Genomic DNA, 25,576 nt, shown 5'->3' on the forward strand with positions numbered 1-25,576 from the left:
GAGACATAGCTGTCAGGAGTGTAAATAATTGCTACCAGGCAATTATTAAAGGTCTGTAGAGACCTTTCTTAGTATAGAACATCTGCTATACTTTATTTAAAGCAATTTTTAAAACTCAGACTGTTCTTTTTCCTGAGTGGTCTATCAATAAGCTAAATCGCTTGAAATTTCTAAAATTTTGATACATGCCGAAACATCTTGACTCAGTAAATGACAGTTTTGAAAACTCAGCCAGAAAATTTTCTAATCTTCCCATATGACACGAGTATTTTCTGAGATGTTTTATACTGTGTCAAGTTCATGTTCTTTCTGGAGTATATGTTTTCTTTTTAACATTACTTTTTAACATCTATTTTCCTTATACATCTTGGATACATCTTGCATGTGAAGAATTACATAAAAGTAGTGGAAACAGAAGAAATATTGTCTAAAACGTAAAAATAGTCTGAGACACAATATTCATTGGAGATTTCCAACTGAACAATTTGGCAAAGTAATTTGAGTGGCAGAAAACAAGATTTATAATAAAAAAATATTAACCAGCAATCAGTGTCACTCTTTATACTGGTATCGTGGTTTAACCCCAGCCAGCAAATAAACCCCACGCAGCCGCTCGCTCACCCCCCCCTCCGGTGGAATGGGGGCGAGAATCGGGAGGGCACAAGTAGGAAAACTCCCGGGTTGAGAGATAAAAACAGTTTAATAATTGAAATAAAATGAAGTAGAACAGTAATAGTAACAATGAGAACAACAACAATAACAGAATATACAAAGCAGGCGATGTACAATGCAACTGCTCACCGACCGCTGAGCGTGTGTCACGAACAGGGGGTGAGCCGCTCCCCCCCCCCCCCCCCCCCCCCGTTTTTTATACTGAGCGTGATGTCACATGGTACAGAATACCCCAATACTCCATTGGCCAGCTGGGTCAACCACCCCGGCTGTGCCCTCCCCCTCTCCCCCACCCCAGCATGCCCTGCACGTGGCAGGGCATGGGAGGCCGAAAAGAGAAATCAAAAGTCTCCCCGGTGCAAGCACAGCCCAGCAACAACCAAAGCATCAATGGGCCATCAACGCTCCTCTCATACCAAACCCAAAACACAGCACACCCCCAAGCTACTGGGAAGAAAGTTGATTCTGTCCCAGCTGGAACCAGAACAACTGGTCATATCTGTATAAAAGATATCTATCTGTCAATAGGTGTAAGATATAACTATCTTTTGAAGAAATGTGTGGGTATGCCAAACACCTTAGATAGTACAGGGGAAGTTTTCCATTTTCAATGAACTTGTAATGTGAACAACACTTAGAGAACAGATATAAGAGGTAGGTAAATAACTTGTGTACAGCCCACACACTCAAGTACTCAGGTGTATTATGTAGGTCAGTTTTGTAACTCCATGGCATGTGTTTATAATCCCTTATTCATCAAAAAAAGAAATAAGAACTAGTTGACGTTTGGCACTCACCATTCAACAATATCAAGTTGAATTCAAACTAGTTTTGTCTTTTAGACAAATATCTGCGCAACCCAGATTCTTCAGGTAGCAGTTTTCCATTACCTTCCATTCACTTTTCTTCTGTGCATATCCATGAAGAATTGTTTTTTAATAGCATTAGCATAGAGCAAGTAGCTGTCTTGCTTGTCAGACATTGTTTATGACAGAATTTGTATCCTGGTTGTTTTTTGTTGTTTTTTTTTCTTTTTTTTTCCATAACTACCTTCCCAAACTCTTTTCCTGAAAATCAGAAAAAATATATATCTCAACATTAGTCTCTAATAATAAATACATCTTAGTCTATTATCTGAAATAGAATTTGCATTTATAGGATCCTTAAATATTAAAATATCTTTTATTTACTTATTGGCTTTTGGAGGTTGACTTTGCTTTGCAAATATCCTTATTTCTCTGAAGAGTTATTTCATTTTTCAGGAGCCAATCTTCTGGACAGTATAAACAAAAAATTGCTTTTAAAACAAAGTGATGATTGGGGTGGAATTAATTTATTTTATTTTTTAACTTTGAACTTTGGAGATAATTGGACATGATGGTAGATGCCCATAAAATAAATTCTTTTTAAGATCTGGACCCACATGTAAGAAATTTGCGATAGCATCAGGATTTGAAAAAGTTGTTGGATGCCTTTGTGGATTTAAAATTTGTGCTTTTTTCTGTTGGTTGGTGTCTCTTTCGTTCCGTAAATCCGTTGTTTTTAACTGCATAGTGACAAAGTTTCAGTGGGTGGGAAATAAAATGTCCATTCAGCTCAGCTTTATCTTTAGCCCTATAATTTGGACATGGGAAGGATTTGTCCCTCCAGAGACCAGAGCAAGTGTATAATCTCTCAGGAGAGATTTCAGCCATGACACTACTGTAGTCGCACAACATCTGATGCCTGAGAAAACTTTACCAGTAGAAATTTATGCGCTTAAGAAGTTAAGTGCTGGGTTTGTGGCTTGCACTCTTCAGCCTCTTAAATTCTACTTAAGGTGTCTTAAGTATTTGTGGAAATCCCAGCCATAAATTGGCATTTGTATGCTTCTGGATCAGAGGGTATATTTGTAATTCTTCAGCAATGATAGATTAGCTATGGGTCCAGAGGATTTTTTTTCAGGTGAACTTAAAATTTGGTGAATAGTATTTGTGGGAAATAATTTTTTCACTGGCTTTTAAGCCATATAGATAGCAGTGTTCTTAGTCAAGAAGAGTACTAGTAGTTTGCACATTTCCAAGACATGTAAATATGTATTTTTGGGTAGTAGAAACATTCTAAGAATCTATTATTCAAAGCTGAAAAGTAATTAGTAGATATATCTGCTTATTGAAACTCTTTTTTTTTTCTTTTTTTTTTTAAATTTTTGGCTGCAGGTAGTACTCAAACTTCTTTTTTTGGGGTGACTATACTGTATATTAAAAGAAAATAGTAAGTCTAATGTATTTAAGTAGCTGGTCTATTTAGTATATTAATGCTAGTATGTACCTACTTGTTTTGTTTCAATTTTCTGTTTTAATTTACAAAATAGAGATTGTGCCCCTTTGCGGTTAAAAAAACGCAACCCAGAAACACCCTGTGAGTGGTACTTGCGTTTCTTTTGGCGACTGGGTGCCAACAGTAGTTGGCTCGTTCCTGCCCTTGGTCTTCTCAGTCAGTTCTTGGAGTTAGCTGAAATATAAACAAGGCAAAAAAAATTGGTTTCACTCTGAATCATTTCCCTGATTTTGTGGCCTGTGATGCCCATGGCCACTCGCGTTAGCCCCGGTGAAAAGGTGGCCTGGCAAGCTGCAGGAGGAGAGGAACTCTCTCCTGAGGGAAGCTGTTAACTGGCCCCTGCGGCCGCTTGCTTTCTTAGGAAATAGGTCTGCCCTCAGGGAATACCTTAAAAATCAGCTAAGTTTGTGATACAACTTGAGGGGCCAGGTTCTGTGCACACGGAGAGCTGTAAATGCCCCTGCTGAGATCCCCTTGCAGAAAAAGTCCCCTTCCGAATTCCCTCCTTGACGGGGAAGCGAGAGCCACCTGCCCCCTGCTCCGCGCGTCCCCGGGCCTGCTGCTCCCGCCCAGCAGCAAAAGCAATGTCTTTCTTTGGCAACGTTTACAATTTTGACTTTCCCGAATTAATTTTTAATTAATCTCCCATCTATTGAGTTGTCATGCTAGGTATTTATCATGTGGATATTTTAAAACACCTGATTTTCCTAAAATGCAAGTATGTGTTTAGCTTAGAGATATTTCTAATACCTTCTTTTCATTCTACTTTTGCAAGACTAATCAAATGTTTTAACTTTTCCCCTTTTGTTGCATATGCATGTGGTTGAAAGCATTTTTCCTTCCTTTTGAACTCTGGGAGAGACCCCTTGAGAGTCCATGTTAGCTATGATGTGTTATTGGTCTCCACGTGGTCCAAATGGTATTTATATGGCCTGAGCGATAGCTAGCTTGTAACCAATAAGGGGTGATGAAAACAAGGATGTAAGTTGAAACATGTTCAAAATGGAAAAATCATATTGAATTATAGCTTTAAAAATGGCATTAAACTGTGAAGACTGAAGTAGTACAGAATTGTCTTCACTTATACTCAGAAATGAACTTTTTGGCCTTAGTAACAACATGTAAGTGTGTAAAAACATTTTCTGTCTAAACGAGTTTCATGCTTCTTTTTGGTATTTTTAGTACTTTGTTAATGTGATGAAGTAATTACAGAGATATTAAAAAGTGCTTTCTAATTAATTGTTGACTTAATATTGCCAATATTAGAACTGCTAGGAAGAGAGTGTGTGACTTAAAGCAAAATAGATGTGATCTCCTGAGCCCACTGGAATTTAAAATAACTAACAAACACACACAAGACTAGTAACACTTATTTGGAAATTTCAGACACATCTATAATTTGCAGCAATCCAATTTTCCAAATTTTTTTAATCTAGTCAATCTATATTTACTTTAGGTAGAGAAAGAAGAAAAGAAATGTGCAGGGAAAGAAGTTGTAGGCATTTTATTTAGTTCAGTTATACTTTTGCAGTGTGACGTAAAATGAGATGGGTGTTGACTAATTCAAGTTATGGCATATGATAAAAATGTATAAAGCATAATATTTATTATTAATCTTTTATTTATTCTCTTGATGTATTCTGTAGGATAACTTGTTCTTTAAGGAATAGGAAGCAGGAGTTGGAAATGAGTAGTAAATTGCTTTAATTGTTTTTTATTTATAATTTTGATATTGATGTTAGGATGGACATAGCAAGAAGAAAAAGGAAGGAATAATCTCTGTTCCCAGAGATTCCCTTCCCTGAAAGTCATTCAGCTGGGTACTTTAAGGTTGAATGTCTTCTAGTAGCTGCTTCCCTTGCTCTTTGTAGGCAGAAAGCAGCTTCTCTTCTCCCAGGAGACAGGAACGCACAGATGCCTGTGCTGAGGCTGTCTGCACTGCTGAGGAACGAGGAGATAAATATCAGAGGAATCCTAATGTAGCCCTGTCACTCCCAGTTCTTGTTCTGAGTTTGCTTTGCCAGGAGCAGGAGGAGCTGGAGGCAGAGCAAGAAAATAGCTAACTTATCTGCTCTGGCAGCCTGTCGTTAACCTCAGGAAGCAGAAAATATGATTCCAAGAGCTGCAGCCTTTTCAGTGAGGTGACCTGGGATTTTCCATAAAGTGGAAGGAAGAGCCGTCACTTTGTCTGAAACCAGGAAGCCGGTCTGCAGCCAAGTGATAGAGTACCTGAATTTTTGTTTTTACTCCTTGGGCAAGCCAATAGCGCTTTTCATATTAACAGTAAAATGTCCTTGGCATTCTGTAAGAACAAATATCCAGACAAATTCTAACAACACCTCTGAGTCTGTTTGAATCTAATACGTCAATCTCTATATTGGAAATAACTGGAAAGTACATAATAGTTGGAAATACGTTCCGATAAAATGCACCTAGTAGAGAGGGAAGAATGATGCATAGATTTACAATGAATAAAGGCTTTTGAATCAAATTTAGATGTTATTTTTAGATGCAGTAATTCCTTCAATTTTCCACATCCTTTGGCTTGATGCTGATCTTGTATTGCAAGACTTCTTTTTGAATTGAAGGAGACAAAATGGGCATTCTTTAGTAAGGTCACTGGCATTGTAGATGCTGGATGTTATTTATTGGTATAATAAATATAATGCAAGCTCACATGCACTGCATCAGTGAGGCTTCCTGCCCTGAGGAAAGAAAAGGCCCCAAAACTCCACTGATGGGGAAATCACATTTCTATATTAGTATATTAGTTTACCTGCCCAGTCTGTTACTTCTTTCCTAGCCCTCACTCACATCCCTGTTTTCACCTGTAGGATCTTCTGTTGCTGAGAGCTCGTAGCCCTCAGCTCTCTGCTGATACTCACCCAATGCGGGGGGTACCCAGCTGGGTACTCCTGTGGGAGAGAGGCTGATGTGTCAGAGCTAGAAGGAGGCTTAAGAAATGATTTGACCTCTAGCACTCCGGCAAAATGCAGGTGACTCTTCTGTATCGCTGCGTATTTTCTTTTATGAATATGCACACTCATTTGCTTGCATTGCACCTGCATCCGTTTTCCTGACAGGAAAGAAGGAACTAATCCGCGGTAGAACGGAATCAGAAAAATCCTTGTAACAAAGAATTGTGAGTATATTTTCCTGCCCACCCATATTTGGTGTTTTAGGATTTTTTTTTTAATTAGTCTTTAAGAACTGCTGCAAAAAAAAATTCATGTATGAACTTCAGTGCTTAATACCTCTGGACCTATTTTAAGAAATATAGTCAATGCTACTCCTCACTTACAGCTGTTTGAAGATAAGCACACTCAAGCTGGACGCAGGGTTAGACTATCCCACTTTTAGCAGTGAATATAGTTAACTACCAGAATGGGTAGTTAGGTTTTTCTTGATTCATGATCTTTTGAATCACAGTTTTATATTTTTCTCAAAGGGATGGTTCAGCTCTGACAGGAATAATTTCCTTAAGTCAGGTACTTCTCTACCATTGTGTGACTCCATCACTGTGTGGGAGGTCAGGGGATGATAATGGTTTTTTCTGGCTTTCAGTTCTTTCCTCTGAGAATATCAATATTTCATGGATACAGAATTTAAACTTAAGCATCCCTGTGAGACAGAGAAGTGCAGAAACATTATTTATTTTGCAAAATGGTAGTTAGGGGGGGAAAAAGACTAATTTGTGACTATAGCATAGAAGCAGTATTTCTGTGGGGTTTTGCACAGTAGTAATTCATATTAAGTACAAAACCAAAAGAAACTGTTACCGCATGTGTTTCAGTGGTTCATGGTATGCCATAAACTAGTCAGCTTCTCTTTTTGGTGTCTTCTTTAGCCTATTATAGAGAAGAAACTTTTTTTTTTGATTGAAAAGTACAGTTGAAACAATAAATATTGAGAAAGAAACTAAGAGGAGGTTGCATCTCCAACTGTCGCTAATCCTCTAAATATATTTCAATGTATCAGTAGCTCTTTACAATACAGACTGTGCCAGCCATCAGTTCACTCTGTGCTTGATCCAAGACTTTAACCATCATGTATTTCTGTTAACACAGCGCTCATGCACAGCTATCATGCCCTATTTTATTGAGCACGGCACAAATGCAGGACAAGAAAACAGCCCTCTCCCAAGGATATTTCTGTCAAAAATAATCAGTAATGAATCATATGGCTGTCAACAGCCTTTTCATTGTTTGGTTTTAGAAATAGATCCTCCTGAGAAGAATAAAGGCATGTTTCATCTTTTCTTGTTATTTCTTCAGACTGCAGAAATAACATTACATCTCTTTGAATTCTACCCATACTATTAAAAAGAAGGTTTTTTGGTTGTGTGTTTTGGTTTTGTTTTGTTGTTGTTGTAGGTTTTTTTTTAAGGTAGCATGAGAATTAGAAACAACTATAAAATAAAATTTCTAATTTCAAAATATAGTGTTTCTGTAGTGATGGATTTTGGAAGACACTGAAGGTGGATGAGACAAAGAGCCATGATCATGCCAGAGTAAAATTTCCGTGTATAATTCTTGACATTTAAGCCTACGTGCCTAAAACTTTGAACCAGCAAATCCCACTTGAGTCCTATTAATGGCACTGCATAACTTGTTGGAAAATTTGGCAACAAGGGCAGCAGAGGGATCTACAGACTTAGTAAGACAATACTGTATTGCTTTTCATTGAGTTCACATTTAAATGTTTTCCTTTCAACTCTAATAGCAAAATAATTGTTAGTTAAAACAAATCCTTAGCTCTTGGAGAAGGCTGTATCATAAGCTCTCCATTCACCGAAGCTGTACCTGATATATTTTTTAAGACTTATAAACTCAGAGTCCCTTTCAACACATTTTACATATTTGTGCAAATCGGGTATTATTTTAATTGGATAATTGGTAGATCATCCAGATTTAATTCTTTATATTTTCGTAAGCATGATTTTATGATCAAGATGAGTCCTGCCAAATGTTCTGCATCCTGTTCTACAGATTTCAATATTTTTGTGATCCTACCATTTACTTTTGTTACTAAAATTAAGGTATACTAAGTATTATTGACTATGATACCCACTATGTAAGAATTATGTTTTAGTTTCCTATCAAAAAATGCAGTGGCTTTATTTTATGTGCTGAGTGCTGATGTACAGATAATAAAAATCTCTCAATGTAAATTAGGGAAAATCATATATTGTATCTAGTAATTAGACTGGGGAAGAATTCATCCAGAAAATGAATTGCCAAGAAAAAGGAGAACGATGTAATTTTGTTTGTAAAAGAATCACTAGGGTTAAATATTAAAACTAGGCAGAAAAAAAAAAATCTTGGTTCCTCTGATATTCTAGAAAATGTTATGCTGCTAGCAGTGAGGATTACTTTAAGTAGTGCTATAGCTGAAAGTGGGGTTTGGTGTTATTTTTTTAAAGTGGTGGCCTTCTCTTTGTTTGTTCAACAAAGTGACACATTTTTTTACAGGGCAGTAGTTAAAGCAGCATTAAAGTGCCATTGACACCATCCAGTTACTGCACTGACTTGATTATATAACCTCTTTTGTGCAATTTTCATGCTCTGCTCTGTTTGAATGTTTTTACTATGCTGATGGCTGTTTTTCATTTCCTGCTGGGATGACCTTGAATAAAAAAAGAATAAGAATAAAGTAGACATAAGCAATGTAGTCTTGCTGGCATTTGCAGATCTTTTGTTCTGTGTTGAGAAACATAGTAGTTTGGCATTTATGGTATAGGTTATTTCTGCTGGGGAGTAATTAATCTTCAATGTTTAGAAAAAATTAATGTTTTTGTTTTGTTCTTTTGAATTTGCCAGTGGCAAAGTGATCCAGTTATGACAATTCCTACCTTATTAAAACATCTGAAGAGAGCTAAACAAATGATAAATACAAAGGTCATTCTTTAACTTAGATTATTAATTTAAACTGTTGAATCTAATACATCTACGAATCTATTAAATTGCTCTCTCTTTTTTAAAGGCAAAGATTAACTAGTTTGCAGTTTTTAATTCTCCTCCCCATATGTTGTTTTGCAATAATTAGAAAAACAAAAGAATAAATGAAAACTGTACTTACTGTAAAGTTTCAGTTTTAATTTCAGTGCATAGTTTGTTCTGAGAAAAACAGTCCGTTCTCCAAGAGGGATTCCTGTATTTCAAACTGAGCGTGATATGAAACTTCTTTAATTGACTTTTCTTTTAAGTTGCTTGATGTTTAAGTTGAATATAATAGAAACCTGTATAGTTCGCTGTATATCCTTTGTGATGTTCATACTCCAAACATTTATAATGCCTTTTAGTATTTATTGCTTTATTTATTTTATAAAATATTTTTAGTAAACCTGCAATGAATTTATGTGCCCAAATGTTGTCTTGCCCATCAGGATGTGTTAACAGGAACCCACGGTTTTCATTACTGCACACTGCCAATGCAAACTTTAAATAGGGCGTTCTGGAGTGCCAGGAGCTGCCACGGGAGCATTGGGCTGTACAGGACAGCAACAGCTGCATGATGTTTTTTAATATTTATATATTTAGAAGTTTTCACTGTGTTTAATTAGATAAAAGTATTGTTAAAAGTTAATTTTCAATGCTAAGTTGGAAATAGTTTACTGTTAAGAATGGGCAGTTTAAGGGGGGGAGACTAATGGACACAGTTAGTTCAAATAAAGATTTTATCAGGAACAGAATTTATTTTCATCCAGACAAAAAGTGTCTGCAGCATAGCTCTCATTTGCTTTGCCACAGAAAAGAAAGCATATGAATATTATATTTATTTATATGCCATACATCTATATCTTACAGAGCTACATAAAACCTCGTTCACATAATGGCGCATAGGGAGCCTGCTAAGCAACTGTGTATGCGCACCGTTTGCTGCGTACTGCTTGGCACGCTTCCTGACCCACGGCTGTTCGCGGTGCTGTGGGACCCCGATCGTTCCCAGGCGCTGGAATGCGACTCTCAGGGGCGTCCATGTGCTAAATTGTCAGCGTGCTCCCTGGCACGTTCTTGGCCCACGCAGCCTCGCGCTCTGCCGAACGTTTCCTGGTCGCGCTTCATGAATTTGCACAGAGCAGATGACGCGGGGCCAGGAAAATAATCCTGAGAGTATTCAGTTTACTAGGCATCGTCGACATGTTGTTTTGTTTGTGTTATTCAGGGGAGACGTAATGCTTCAAAATGATGGGCTTAGCTTCTGTGGAAGTCTGTATGGCTGAAGTGTATTTTTACAACTTCAATAGTTAAGCAGTGGAGGGTTGCAAGAGGACGAAAATAGTAACCATTAGTACTGAGGATATTTCTGTGAACTGACAGAAAGACAAGTTTTAGGGCTTTATGTAGAAGGGAAAGTTCAGTCTCTTTATAATGACTCTTCTTTTTTTACATATACACATGGCTGTGTTTGAGAATGAGAGCTAAGAGATAACACTGCTAGCAAAGTTTTTGGGAAGTCAGGCAAAATTTCTCTGAAAGAAGATGCTTAGGTACAGGACCACAAGCTAAGAGAATTCAATACAAGAAAACAGCAGTAGCATACTCTTCCTTAAAAGTGTTACTGTGTTGTCTAGGTATAATTTTAAGGAATACATGTTTTCACTGTGAAACACATAATAAAGGAAACAATCTGAATTAGGAGTTACGTGTATGAGATCTTTATTTGAAAAACTGAGTGCATGACATTTAGGTTTGGATTATTATGTAAAAGTTATTATATTACCCTAAAATCCCATGCCATCATCATCATAGGTGTTTGCATAGTTTTTATTGATTGTTTCATTTATTATTTAGAGATTAGGAAGGGGAAAAATGACAGTCAGCAACTGGGGTGGACTCACTCAGCCTGCTGTTTTAACCTTTTGGTGCAGTCTGGCCGGTCGGTGGAAGTCAGGCTCGCTGAGCCCCAAAGCACAGCGTACAGCCGGGATGCAGCCAGTTTGTAAGAGCAAAATGGGGGACAATGAAAAAGGTGAAAGAGAAATGAATGGAGAGCGAACAGGCTTTTGTGAGTAGAAGGTCATGTGGCAGCATGGTTGGGCAGGAACTAGTCTGAAAAAAAAGGGACAAGAAACCTCATCATGCTAATTAACCGCATGCTATTTCAGCAACACAAAATGTCTTTGAAGATCTGGATCGTAATGGCCTCGCTTGAGCTACCAATACTCATTTTTCGGTCTAACACAGCCCTCATTCCTGCCATCCATTCTCCAAGGGGATGTTTCTCTGCGCTCCGGTTGCTGTTATGCTTTTGCTCTGAGCTCTTCTGTCCCCTGAAATGCGGTCGGTTCTCATAAGCTGGACATGGGGTCCGTACCATGGGAGGATGACATTTCAAGCCTGCGAAATGGTGCTCCTGTTTAGTATGGAATGTTTTTTTTTTTCTACACTGGTATGGCAGTGGTGACTGAGGCTTTTCAAATTTTTTTTTCGTCATCTACTGAAGCCTTAATTGGCTTTGAAAGAACTGGTGGCTTTCTGGTTCTTCCCCATCTCCTTGCTGTTCAGTTAATTATTTCCACTTCTCAGGGATTTATAACTTCAGGCTTGTTTCTAATCTCAAAAATCTTTCAGAATATTTGCAGCCACTCCAAATTTGCCAACATCTGCAAACTTCATAAGCTTATGTTTTCCTCTACCAACCTTGTCTTAAAATATTTAATACCTTATGGCAGATTTCTGCCCAATTCTACGTGGTACAACCTTTCAGTTCAGTAACTAGTCTTTGCTTAGCCTCTTTTTCCTACCAGTTGAACACTTGATTTACAGAGACTTCCTCTAAACAGTATTTCTCTGGTTTGTTTATGTGAATGGCCTGTATCAAACCCCTTAAACTAATGTATGCAATGTATACTCTATTTCCTTTATCCACTTGGCTTATTATCCTGTTATATAAGGAAATTAAGACAGTTTGACAGAATTTTTTCTTGAGAAATCTACAGTGCTTATGACTTAGCAACTTTTATCTCCTGTGTACAAGAAATATCTCATGAAGTATAATTATATTAATTTAGAGAACAAAAGAGGTTGTGTGTTCTTTATTTTGAGCAGCATTTGTGATCTGCCTCACTCTTTATTTTGGGGGATTTTGTGCTGAAAAATTAATGAAAAAACTTTGAGTTAACACTTAGAAGTGTTACTTCCTTTGGAGAAAGAGCTTCCTTTTGAAGGAATGTACCAAAATCGTAATCCTACTTTTTAGTAAGATTAACATTGTTTTTTCTCCAATTTTAATGTAATTGTAGTGCTAACTTTAAACAGAATATGTAATTAATCTTTATAAAAATGTATTGTTGTACTCATAGCTTTCGATGAAACATTTTATTTACAGATACCAAATGTACTGGGCTCTAGAAAAAATTTGGGTGCTGTGTTTTATTACAGCTCTTTTTTAATACCTTTATGCAGAATGAAAATGAATGGGTAGGATTTTGAACATGATGTATTATTTAGTCTTAAGAACTTCATATGAGAAGGGCAATAGTGTCAGGAGTAGGGATAAAATATCACTATATGCAGCGATAGTAAAATATAAATTATTTTGACTGGTGTTGCTAATACCTAGTTATCCTAGTGAGTTACTGCAGAATGGATTTGACACATAAAAAGGGTGCTCATTTTGATGCTGATTCAGAGGACTGGATCCTTCATTGCATTCATGAAAGTTTCGTATTTATCAGCTTTGCTTCACTGTAGGGAATAGGCTTGCTTTTCATATGGAGGAACGTATATTCTTTTATATCTAAAAAGACATTCTGCATTCTGTCTGTGCCTACTTTGGGTAAAGATTTATTTTTAATTGTGGAACTTTAAAAAAAAATCAATTTGAGAAGTCCCATGTTGTTTAGGAGCTAAATATTGCTAGTTGTAGTGGTATTTTGAGGCTTTTGAAAAATACTCAGTTTTCAATATTCCATTCATGAATGTTGGATTTTTGCACTTTTGATTATTTTAATCAAAATTAAAATGCTTCCTTGAAACACAATAACCTTTCAGATAATTTAGAAAAAGCTCACAGTAGAGTGGCATTCATGTCCAGTGATGCTTACGGAGGGATCTGCTTCTCTCAGTGCATGCTACAACATTCAATGCTTGTTTAGAAAAACTTGGCACCTGAGATTCAGTGACTCATAGGCAGCATCTCTTTCTCATCCGGGACGTGTGTGTTTCATGTGTGATAAGTGAGTATTTCTTGAGCGAGTGATGAACAAAACATAACGCTGTTCATCTATAACTAAAGAAGGTGCTTTTGTAAGAGACAAATTCAAGCTATGACAATTTGTGCTTCTAAATCTGGAAATCCTAACTTCAGCTGGGAGTTGAGTAAGGAGGCTGTCCTGCGTGTCTACAGGCAGTTTAACTACACATCTAAATAAGGGATAGCAGTTTGCATCCCTCATTTATTCCAGTCACTGATCAAATATTTTGGTGGAGTGTAATGCAAACAAAACCACATGTCTAATCCTTTCCTTACAATGAACAGTAGGCCACATCCTAAAACACTTATGTAGAAAAAGTCCTTCTGGGGCCATTATTCCAGAGCTGAATAATCCCTGATGGGCTGATTCATGAGGAGTGATGCTTAAGTGTGTACTTTGCAAAAGACTTCAGGCAACGTCCCCCCATTACTACAACCTCACCCAGTGGGGTTATATGGGATTAGTATGCAGCTGACTTTTTGTCTGGTTTTCTGTATTTCCTTTGACTAAATATCAAATTCCAGAGAGACTTCTTGATAACATATTACCTGTTTATGTTTTAATTAGGAGTGGTTTTGGTGCTAAGATTGAAGTTATGACATGTTTATGCCCTACTTTTTGAAAGCAATTGGTAAGTGTGTGTTCTAGGAAGGACAGCGCAATAAGTGTGATCACAGTCTTCCTAGTTTTTCTGTATCTGTTTCACTGTACTATTTACAAGCAACTTTTAAAATATGAAGACAGTTCAATTTAGTGAAATACAATTCAACATCCCATTACAAGGTGTGTCACTGCGGAAAAGAACATCTTTCATGACCACATGTTCAACTTAGATAGAACCTTCAGCATTGACTGCTGAGGCTGGATTTGGTCAATTCTCCACTTAAACTTGTCAAACAGTGTTTGGATTTGTTTTGCCTTCTCCTTTGGTCAAAAGCTATATTTATGGACAGAGGCTGGGCATGGTGATCACAAAAGACTTGTACTTAGTTCAGTTTTTCATATGAAAAAAAATGTAGATTTTTTTATAACATGTTTCTTTTTCTTTATTCCACAGAGACCTAAGATTCAATAGGATTAAAGAAATCCAGCCTGGAGAGTTTAGACGGCTTAAAAACCTGAACACACTGTAAGTTCTTTTTCAACGCTAAGGCCCTTTCCTCTTTTGATTCAATATGATTGATTTGATAATGTGCCAAATTTGCTCACTTGTCACAGGTAAGTAGTCTCACAAATTTCAGCTGTGGTATTTACACAGGTGAGAGAATGAGGTTTAGGCCCAAAGTATTGAAAAGCAAAACCAGGTATATGTCTATTAAAATAAAAAAGGAAATTATTTACATCCTAATGTTTTATGAACATTCTTTAATTAGAAATATGAAAAATACAGACCTTTAATATAATTTTTTCCAAATTGTGCTAAATTACTTTGGTGGAATAAATCATGGAGTTACAACAAAGCTGTTCAAAGGCAAATGTTCAAATGTACAAATATGTTGCAGTTACAAAATATTTGACAAACTGTAATGTTTTGAACGTTCCTATTCTAATGTGCTTGCCAGGACTGCCAGAAGTTGGAAGGTTTTGTTCCTACAAAGATTCCTTTTACAGAGGTCTCTGTTACCATATATGTTTGTGAAGAGAAGTCCATGTTTTCTAAAAGACTTTTTACAAACTCATGATGCCAATAGTATGTGTATTACAGTTTTAACTTAGTATCTCCTTTGTCATTCCTTCAAACATCACTTTTGAACAGATGCATGCATGTTTCTCTTCTCTACTATATTAGCAGACATGAAGAGGAATTACGATGGACAGTTGTTCTTACTTTTAAATGTACGTAATTTATGATTGCAAATTTGACTGTTTTCTAGAACACAAGTAGTGCGTGAACTGAAATAGAATACAGTGATATCAGTGAGCTTTGGATCGTTACTATCTATTTATCCTGCAAGCACATAACGAAAAATGTATTGAGACATCTTGTACTGTATATCCATACCAGAAGAAATGATAGGACTTTGCCCAAAAAGTATATTGTTCAAATCTGTGCTACCAAAATGTTTTTACTAGCTATCTCTACTCCCAGTCACCTTTGATCATACCTCTGTTTACAGTTGCTCCCGAGTTTTGAATTACAATTTCTGTCAGATATCCAGCCTCAAGTTTTAACTGTTCAAATCACTGATCTGAGATCCACAAGTCCCAAATAAAGACAGGATTCATTAAGTTTGGATTCTCTTCTCTTCATAAAATCACTGCATGAGAGATGAGTGCAAATTTGTGAATACAGACAGTTGTGTTCCTGTATGATGTAAAGGGCCTGGAGTATCACTAAGAAACACCTAGGAAACATCACTTCAATGCACCTGTTAATGACAAATCCTTGTTAATGTTAATTTTATCAATTTCAACCCTCTGTATTGACTTGGGATCAGGATTTTTTTTTGCTTCATCTTCATCTCAGATACCTACGAAAAGCCACATAATTTCAGTTTTTAGATTTTTTTTATTTTTTATTTCTGTCTAATATTTTTAGTTTTCTTCTGGAAGGTAGTGACTGAACAGCTGTAAGCACATCATTTTTTTTCTTCTAACAGTTACTGTTAGGGAAAAAGCTTTTTGTTTTGTTATTTTTTTAAGTTTTCCTCTTAATGTTACACTTACACCTGCTGTTACACGTTTTTTTCCCTACTGTTCATGTATGTTAAAATAAACAGCTGTTTATTTCTCTTTATAGGCTTCTAAACAACAATCAAATTAAAAGAATACCTAGTGGGGCATTTGAAGACCTTGAAAATCTGAAATATCTGTAAGTTAAATGAATGTCGTTTTTTGCATCAGTATGTAATTGAACTTCTTCAATGGGAAAGTGTTTTAATCTGAGATTGTTTTAATCTGACTCACTATCTCAGGAGATAAACTGCTTTTAAAATTTGTGAAATGAATTTATGGGGTGGGGGCAACTGTGAATCTTTGTTCTCTAAGTAGATGCTTTGAGATTTGCTAATATAAGACTGATATCTGTAGGCAGTAGATTTTAAAGGACTTACTAGTTGCAGTTTACTATATGCAACTTAAAAGATAATTTGAAAAGGGATATGTTTAAAGGTTCAGGAGGTCACCTCTTCAAAGGTTCACTGAAACCTTCATACAAGTACTTTTAAAGTTTCTGTTTTGAAAAGTGGTTTAAAAGCAGCTAGTCTGAGATTTGTGTTTACAGATGCTTGTAACTTGTATAAGATTTTTAACTACTCTTAGATTGTTCACTGGATGCAGTATAAATTTGTAAGAGAAAAATCAAGTTAAACACAAAATAGAAAGGTACTTATATGATTGGCTGTAAGGTCTGTGTCTTCAGGCAACCTGTATATTTTAAGAATAACTCCTCCCATTTTTAACAAACATGCCGAGTGTATTAATTAGCCGAATAAACAAAAGGCATAAAAAATTTGTTATTTTTATCTGAAAAAAAGACTTAAGTTGAATAGTAAGTTGTCATGGATTCTCAACTCCAGTCTCCGGAGCCCACCTTTTGTAGTGTCATGTAGAAAAGTTTTACTCTATTGTCTTGGAGTATTGATCATTGCTTTAGTGCTGTACAGAAAAAAATGGTCACTTTGAGATTTCATTGTTTTGGAAACAATTCAGAAACTTAATTTTCCATCTAGTTTTCAAGCATTCAGCCTGAATAGCTCTAAGGAGGTAGGAGAAGGGAGGAAAATAAAAATCACGTAAATTTGCGCAGACGCATTACCCGGTTTTCCACGCTGTGTTAGATTACATTTTATGGTCTCATTTTTATGTGTATTGTCTTTCAGTAATAAAAATTGTTTAAACTATATACAACTGGAGGAAAAAGAATACTGAACAGACTATCCTTAATGAATTATTAAAGTCCATGATGATTGTATTTGTTACAAGATGTGTTTGTATGGTGGATCTGGTAGTGCAGTATGTAAGCTCTACCAATTCAGGATGGCTAAGCTTTTTTCCATAGTCAGCAACTGTGCAGAAATACTACTTGGTTCTTATTAGTTCTTTATTTTCACATGCTTGCCTTTGCCTAGCTGTAGTATACCTGAGATAAAACTCAACTATGCGCTCTGTTCAGTTCAGTAGAAGAGTGAAAAGAGATAACTGAACTATGATTTGTTTGTTTTCATATACATGTAGTAATGTTTATCTATATCTATATGATTGAGGGGAAGATCTCTTCCTTTTCCTCTTGTTGCCTAGAAAATTTGAATATAAAATTCAATGTGGTAGTTCATTCAACTGCAGCGAGCTCTTCTTTAAAGCCATCCCCCATTTTGCTAAAATAAACTTTAAGATCTTTTTGCCTATTTCAATGGCTGTGATATAAATGTTTAGCCTTAAACTGTACAGCTTTAAAGTTATAAAAATGCTGGTACCGGTCAGATATCAATACAGAAGGCTCAAATGTATCAAATAAATACAGTTCAGCTGTGAAAATGTTAGCTGAGTAAGTACATGCTAAGTATATTCTATGGAACAAAGGAAACAAAACGGGCTACTTCTTCCCAATAGAATGAACTGAAGTAGAAATTAGGGGGATGGAAACTACATTATTTATTAAAAGTAAAAAATATTGTTCAGAATTTAATATTATATAGCCAAATCATTTGGAATATTTGAGGCTTTGAATGGCCTGATCCTATGGATATTTGCAAACCTAACTTGTATTGTCCTATTTCGTAAAATGAGATCATTAGTCCATGATGCTATTTGTGTTCTTATGAGAACTGAAGTACTGGATTGCAGATGGTTCTGAAAATGTATAATACACTGAGTAATTTTAGAAAACCTGTCATTTCGCAGTGGTTTTGATTTAGCGAAACGTAAGTATATATAAGTATAAAATATACAACTATTAGTAAATATAATTATGTAAGTATGTATAAAAATGCTTATAAATACATAGTTATATATAAAATATCTAAGTGTACAACATAATCCAGTATTAAAAAAAAAAAAAGGCAATGTCTGAGAGAGAGACATCAAAGCCCATTCCTGTATCTCCGCTGCAGTTTTTAGTCTTTTAGACAAAACTTTTTCCAGCAAGTCTCAAAGAAGCCCTGGGATTTTCAAATGCTTCTTTGTACTGTTTGTTTCTGAAATTGAGCTTAGAGTTTTATGAGATATATATGTTTTCAGAATTGTCTGTCTGGAAAACAAATTTTGACAGAGTAATAATATTTTCTCAATATTCTGTGCATTAAAAATATTCATCATTGTAAAAACTGGTCCTTACCTGGTAAAAAGAAAATTATGCACACATGATTTTTGGATCTTATTTTTTAGGATTATTTGTTTTCTTGTTCTTTATGTAATTGAAATTTTGACGGTTCTATAAACAGTTTTGTGTGATCTTGCTGTGCTATTTGTGGTAATAATTTGTCTTTGAATTCATATACTAAAAGTTGGAAAGAAATAGATGTCATTATTATTGTTTTGCTATGAAACCAAGAGAATACTTTTTCCTTCTGCCTTTCTGCCTTTCTGCCTGTCTGTCTTATTTCATAAACCTTAGTGTTGGCAATATGGTTCTTTAATAAGGATCAAAAAGGCATTAGTAGCTTGGACCCCATCCATAATATAGTTTCTTTCTGCACTTCAGTGATTCTGTGTAATTTTTTTAGTCTTATGTTCCCCCTTGTGCAAAGGATAATGTAAACAGTCCTGTCTAAAATAAACTTAAAAAGTTGTCTTCATATGAGCAAAATAATTGCTAACTTGTTTGTAATTTGTTGCTCCTGATACAAGATGTCTGTGTATATGTATACATGATGTATATGGTACACTGAATATTTTTAATTGTATTCCTTTGAGTTATTCAGTTTACTGACTAGAGGTGGTAGTACAGAAAGATGAGAAAGAAAAGCTTCCCAGCCTTATAATATAGATGCAGGCAGATCTGTGGAAACTTGGTAGGATAATCCTTCCTGATCCTGAAACTCAACAGTTTATTCTCCAAGACAGAAGATAATTGGGAACTGAAAATAGAGACATATTACAGTTTTAACATGTAGGATATTAGAAGATTTGGAATCAGCAGTGGAAAAAATGAGGTTAAGATAAAAAGAAAGAATTTAGGGAGGAGATATGGAAAAATATAAAATATAGATTAGCGATTACAAAGAGCTTTCCAGATAAAGAGAAGGTGCTTGATATTTATAGAGCAGTAAACTAGAAGCGAGTGTGAAGGAAGTGAAGGAAATAAAAATGGAGAATGAAAATTACTTTGGCAACAACACTGAGACATGTTCATTTAGTAAGAAATGGAGAGGTGAGTAATCAGACATGGCAACAGTGCAATAAGCAGATGATAAAAGGAAATTAAGAATGTATGAAATGTATCAGTTCTGGAAATACTAAAAGGAAACATGCAAGATTTGTTTTGCATTTGGTGAATGAAGTAAGAGTGGTAGAAGATATGTTGTAGGTTTGCCAATGTGCAGAGCTGCTCACCTCACCTTTCCAGAAATGGGATTAGGTCATGTTTCCTTCTGTGTTTTCTGCCACTGTTGCTGTCATGGTCATGTTACTTCTTGCTTTGAATACCTCCTGTGATTCCGGATCTCATTTCTTTGCAATTCATGTTGCTGATTCCACCGTCTCTTTAATGTTTCTGTATAAATCTCTCTCTACTATATTTATTTACTTGACAGGTTTTACTCTACACTGCCTGATATTGCCATTACTTTGAACATTTTTTTTCTGTTGTTCCAAACAAATATATCTGGATCTTATTTTCCTTAAATCACATGACTTGTAATACAGTCCATAAAAACCAAAAATTATCCTCATAGGGGATCTATCAAACTTTTAAATTAAAACTACTTTTTTCTAATTTTCTGATAAGTGGTTACCTATTTTTTTGTTCATTTCCCAAGTATATGACCGGTACCTCTGGCCTCTATCAGCCTTGCTTGCATTGCTGGAAAGAGCTTTTTTTTTTTTTTTTTAACTGTTCTGAAAACAGTTAGTAGTAATTGCCAGAAAATAATTTTATGTCTTAATAGAATATATCCCTTGTCATCTTAATCCACTGTTTATTCATCCTTTGAAAAAGTCTAATGGTTCAGTTGTGTAAATGAGCTTTTGGGTAAATCAAATGATGAATTACTTTGTCCCTAATTATACTTTAAATCAGTTTTCTGCTAATGTGACTGGGATAAATTTTGAGATTTTTTTCTAGTGCAGTTTTTGCAAAGTTTCACTTGTTAGGCAAAGTAGCATTTCAGAAAGACACAAATATTTTTTGTGACTGCTACTTAGTTGTATTTTGTATTCTGTCATCTCTCTCTTCATTAGATGAGTATTTTTTTTTAATCTTTCTGTTAATATTCTCAGGGAAACATCTACACAACTAAATGGAAGTGTGGTTAATACATCTGCCATAGGACATATGTTTTTGTAGCCTTGGGTTGCTGGGGTCTCTCTGGAGGAGGGACATGATGGACTGAGGTCAGTTGAGTGTCCTGCAGCTTGAGGGTTTTCTGATCAACATAGAAAAAGTTGTAGTTTAAAGTTGAATCCCAAATAAAGTCCTACCACAGTGGCTTGGTGAGAGCTCCAAAAGTGGACATGAAAGGCTACTCCCTTCCCTGCAATATGGTGGTAAAAGTCTGCAAAACTACAAAGTCATTATCCCGGTCTTCCCCTAAACTGCCCTTGTTCTTCACTCTGCCTTACTTTGTCTGCAGAAAGTAAATAAAAGTTACATCAGTGATTCTGGTAAAACTTTTTTTTTTTAATTGGATTAATTCAAACTTCTTGAATAAAATTCTTCAAATATCCGCAAGACATACTTAACTGAGGTCAACTATTAAAAGCATCTTAGCCCACTGATCAGAACTCAGAGGAATAAGAGGAATTTCCAAACTGCCAAGTGGAGTGTATTAAGAAAGGTAAATAACACTTTGGCTGTTCAGTCTTTGAAATTTTCTAAGGAATGAGAAGAAATATTGCATTTAAAATTCTCACTGGAAAATAAGATAGGAATTTAATATCATACAGAGAGGAAAATTAAGGAGAGAAAAAATTGTAATGACTATGATCCTCAAATGAGTTGACAAATCTGAGTCAAAACAAATATTTGAATACCTGTGAAATTATATTTTTTGTAAATAGAATAGAAACCAATTTCACATCCAAAATAAGTGTAATACACCTATTCTCTCTCTTTTGAATTATTTTTAAAGTTTTTACAGTCATTTCACATGACAGTTTTTTTTTCCAGTTTAATTTGTCCAGAATTTTGAGCATTTAAAAAACCTCACACATTTTTGGTTATTAGTTATTCTGTTATTGGAGGAACTCTGCTTTTTGTTCAGATGGATGTCTATGTTAATTAAGCACACCTGAGTCTCTATATATTCATGTGTTGGAATCTCAGCAAGCAATACATTGGAAAACTAAATTTAGACTCAAGGGAAAGATACTACTCCATATTGTCCCCCAAAGTTGTCATGAGGTGAACATCAGACGTCTACAACTTTTTTCCTTATTAGGGCCTATTGCAAAATGTTGCCCTTTGTCAAGTCAGCGTAAAAACTGCCACCAACTCCAGCAGAGCCAGTATTTTATCTGTTGCATCAAAAGAAGTTTGCAATATTTCCAGTAAGTTACTGAAAACTGTAATAATAGAAAAGCCAAAACCACTACTAATAAAATGCCTGCTAATAAAGCCGTGGTCCAAAGTCTCCTCATCCCTTTTTCATAGAAATCCATGCCTGATTAACTGAGTTTCAAAACGTTTGTCAAATAATTGTGAGGAAGTTCTTACTGCGAACCTGTTCCTAACCTAACACAAACAGAGAGTGACTGACACTGAACCCCAACAGTATCTTCATTTGCTGCCTCCATGCAGAAACTGCAGTCATCAGCTAAACTGTGTGATTTTTCTCCAACATCCTCTCACTAAACCATCCTTACTGTTAAAAGCATGATGAACATGAGTGAGCACATACACTGATCCATCCTGATTTATTTTTATTCTGTGGAAAAGGTACAGACAGCACATGTGAACATACTGGTACTCTGCATATGTTTATTCTGTTTATATTATAGAGTATCAATGGGGACCTAATGTCCATCTTTTACACAGTGACAAAACAAATATACAATGCTGTTTTATGGATGCAATACCAACATTCTAACTTGTATTTATTTGTAAATATTCAAAAGGTGACACAGGTGGAGGTACAGAAATTCTTACTGTTTGTTCTCCAAGTCCAGTAAAAAGACTAATCCCATCATAATTTGAATATTTGTACCAGTATGCAGATGAGATATTTTAAAGAAAGAAAGAGGCCAATGGCATCCCCAGTGTGTTCTGGTAAAGGCACTTCTGATGCAGTTCTGTCTCATTAAGTTGAATTTATTTTGACTTTTGACAAGCCCATCAAGAAACTGAGGGGCAAAGAAACAGTAAGTAATAACAGTGAGCACTGGGAAGCCCAAACCATCTGGGTGACAGCCTCAGGGCCTACAAGGCCCCAGAATATTGTCTTTTCTGGCAAACATTTGGGATGAAATCTCAATGACAAAGTATTTTGATGTGTATGTGTTTAGTTTTTGTTTTGTATTTTTTTTCTAATATGTAGTTGAAAAACCGTCTTCATGTGTCAACTTAATTCTTCTTTTCCACCTTCATGTAGCTCTTGTTTGTGTACTAATATTACTGATTGTTTCTTGTTTCAGCTATTTGTACAAGAATGAAATCCAGTCAATTGACAGGCAAGCATTTAAAGGACTTGCCTCTCTAGAACAACTGTAAGTGCCTTTTCTCTTCTGTGCTGTCATCTCCATGGTTCCCCTGCAGAGGAAAAGTGCACGCCTTGATCCGTACATCCTGCCTGCATGCTCTGCATGTCTGCACTCCCTGGGTTGTTAGGCAGAGAGCCCTATAATCATTTGCATGTGGAAAAACAAAATCGATCTCTGTGTCAAATTCCTCATTTCTATGTTTGTCTTTTATTCGTGATTTGCATTCCCAGTGTCCCTGTACATTGTTACATAGCTTTGACAAAGAAGCAGCATTATTGTGGAAAATGTTGGAAACTAATGTGTATTGCTTAGAGAGAGATTCCGATTTCATTTCTGTAGGTTTTATGGCATTGCAATTCCTTTGACTGCAGCAGTTACTTTGTTTTATGCCCGCATAACTAAAGCTGAATTAGTCTCTTGAAGTTTAACCCAGTTTTGTTATATTTTAAAACAGGAAGAGATTTTAAAATGAAAACCTTACTATTACTGATATGTGTCAATCACTGCCATATACAGATGTTTTAAAAATAAGAAAGTTCATTGTTTGTAATGTAGATGTTTCAGTAATGTCTTCTAGAAAGATTGATTAAAATCATACTCCTTTTCCTGTATAATGACTGAAGAATAATTTCTATTTAAAAAGAATGAAAAATGCAGTCATTAGCATGGCAAAAACTGATTGTATTGATTCCATTAATTTTAACTATATTTTGTTTTATAATCAGAAAGCATTGCTATACATTCATTGTGGTAATGCTTAGAAAAACAGAAAGAGCTATAAATGCATAGCTATTTCACAGTTTGACTGCCAAATAACAGTGCTAGACCAATGAGGTTTGTAGCATATAAATTTTGGGGGCTGAACATCTTTCTTCTAAACCAACATAAATTTTGAAACTCCTGACAGTTATCAGTGTATTACAAATTTTCTATGATATGTACCAGTTCCCTTGTTACTCTAAACCTCTAGTAGATATTAGTGGACACAGTGTGTATCTGAAATAAAATGACCTTTCAGATGGGTACAAAATCATACAAGCTCATTTTAAAGGGCAATAGATGCCTTTTGAAGGAAGAGCTTCTATACAAAACAAAAGTGATAATTATAAAACATATATAAATATGTCATTTGTTTCCTTAATGCCTTTCTCTTCCTCTTCTTCCTACTCTAGAAATGATTACTGCAGCATATTGACAGCAACTGGTAGGGCTTACTTGCATGCTAATAACATTTCTTATTTTCTGTGTAGAACTTTAAATATTGAGGCCCATTTATTGAATTACTAATTATTCCAAAATAATATTCTTCCACATGCCACGGGCCTGATATACTGCCAGTGGCAGCAGTTATCCTTTTTTCTTTTGCGCTATTTCCTGTTGATCTGTTATGACTGAAAAACATAAATCACTTTGGAATATTAACACCTTCTGAATGTACTTTTCTGCTAAGTTGCAGTTAAGTCTCTCTGCCTGCAGTGATATCACACTGTATCAGCTTAAGCTCTAACTTGAGACATCAACATTATTCTGTATGAAATTAAGGTTTAAACAAGGTTTGAGTCACACCTCTAGCTGGGACATATGGAAACGGAGCCTGGCGCAGTCACTGCTCAGTGACTGCCCTTGTGTCATGGCATCGGTTGGCGCAAGCAGCGCCTACGGCTGGTCTGGTGAGCTGCCGGGGAGAGTTGCTGCCCTGCTGGGTGCACGTCAGAAAGCTCACTTCTTTTAGAATCATAGAATCATTAAGGTTGGAAAAGACCTCTAAGGTCATCGAGTCCAACAGTCAACGCAACACCATCATACCCACTACACCATGTTCCTAAGCGCCTCATCTACATGTCTTTTAAATACTTCCAGGGATGGTGACTCAACCACATCCCTGGGCAGCCTCTTCCAAGGCTTGACCACTCTTTCAGTAAAGAAATTTTTCCTAATGTCCAAACTAAACCTCCCTTGGCGCAACTTGAGGCCATTTCCTCTCGTCCTATCACTAGTTACTTGGCAGAAGAGACCAACACCCACCTCGCTACAACCTCCTTTCAGGTAGTTGTAGAGCGCCATGAGGTCTCCCCTCAGCCTCCTCTTCTCCAGACTAAACAACCCCAGTTCCCTCAGCCGCTCCTCATAAGACTTGTGCTCCAGACCCTTCACCAGCTTCGTTGCCCTCCTCTGGACACGCTCCAGCACCTCCATGTCCTTCTTGTAGCGAGGGGCCCAAAACTGAACACAGGATTCGAGGTGCGGCCTCACCAGTGCCGAGTACAGGGGCACGATCACCTCCTTACTCCTGCTGGCCACACTATTTCTGATACAGGCCAGGATGCCGTTGGCCTTCTTGGCCACCTGGGCACACTGCCGGCTCATGTTCAGCCGGCTGTCAACCAGCACCCCCAGGTCCTTTTCCTCCGGGCAGCTTTCCAGCCATTCTTCCCCAAGCCTGTAGCGTTGCCTGGGGTTGTTGTGGCCGAAGTGCAGGACCCGGCACTTGGCCTTGTTGAACCTCATACAGTTGGCCTCGGCCCATCGATCCAGCCTGTCCAGGTCCCTCTGCAGAGCCTTCCTACCCTCCAGCAGATCAACACTCCCGCC

The 25,576-nt window shown here is 36.4% G+C and overlaps 1 protein-coding gene across 1 annotated transcript in view; it reads left to right on the forward strand.

Moving 5' to 3' along the window:
- The window catches only part of PXDN (peroxidasin), an 86,930-nt gene that overhangs the window by 12,920 nt on the left and 48,434 nt on the right, over window positions 1-25,576 (forward strand). The window contains exons 2-4 of the mRNA XM_075145142.1: window positions 14,247-14,318; window positions 15,930-16,001; window positions 22,919-22,990. Of these exons, the coding sequence (XP_075001243.1) occupies window positions 14,247-14,318; window positions 15,930-16,001; window positions 22,919-22,990 (216 nt within the window). The remainder of the gene's footprint in view (window positions 1-14,246; window positions 14,319-15,929; window positions 16,002-22,918; window positions 22,991-25,576) is intronic.

Source organism: Calonectris borealis, chromosome 3 (genome assembly GCF_964195595.1).
Source record: "Calonectris borealis chromosome 3, bCalBor7.hap1.2, whole genome shotgun sequence".
In the NCBI taxonomy this organism is placed as follows: Eukaryota; Metazoa; Chordata; class Aves; order Procellariiformes; family Procellariidae; genus Calonectris; species Calonectris borealis.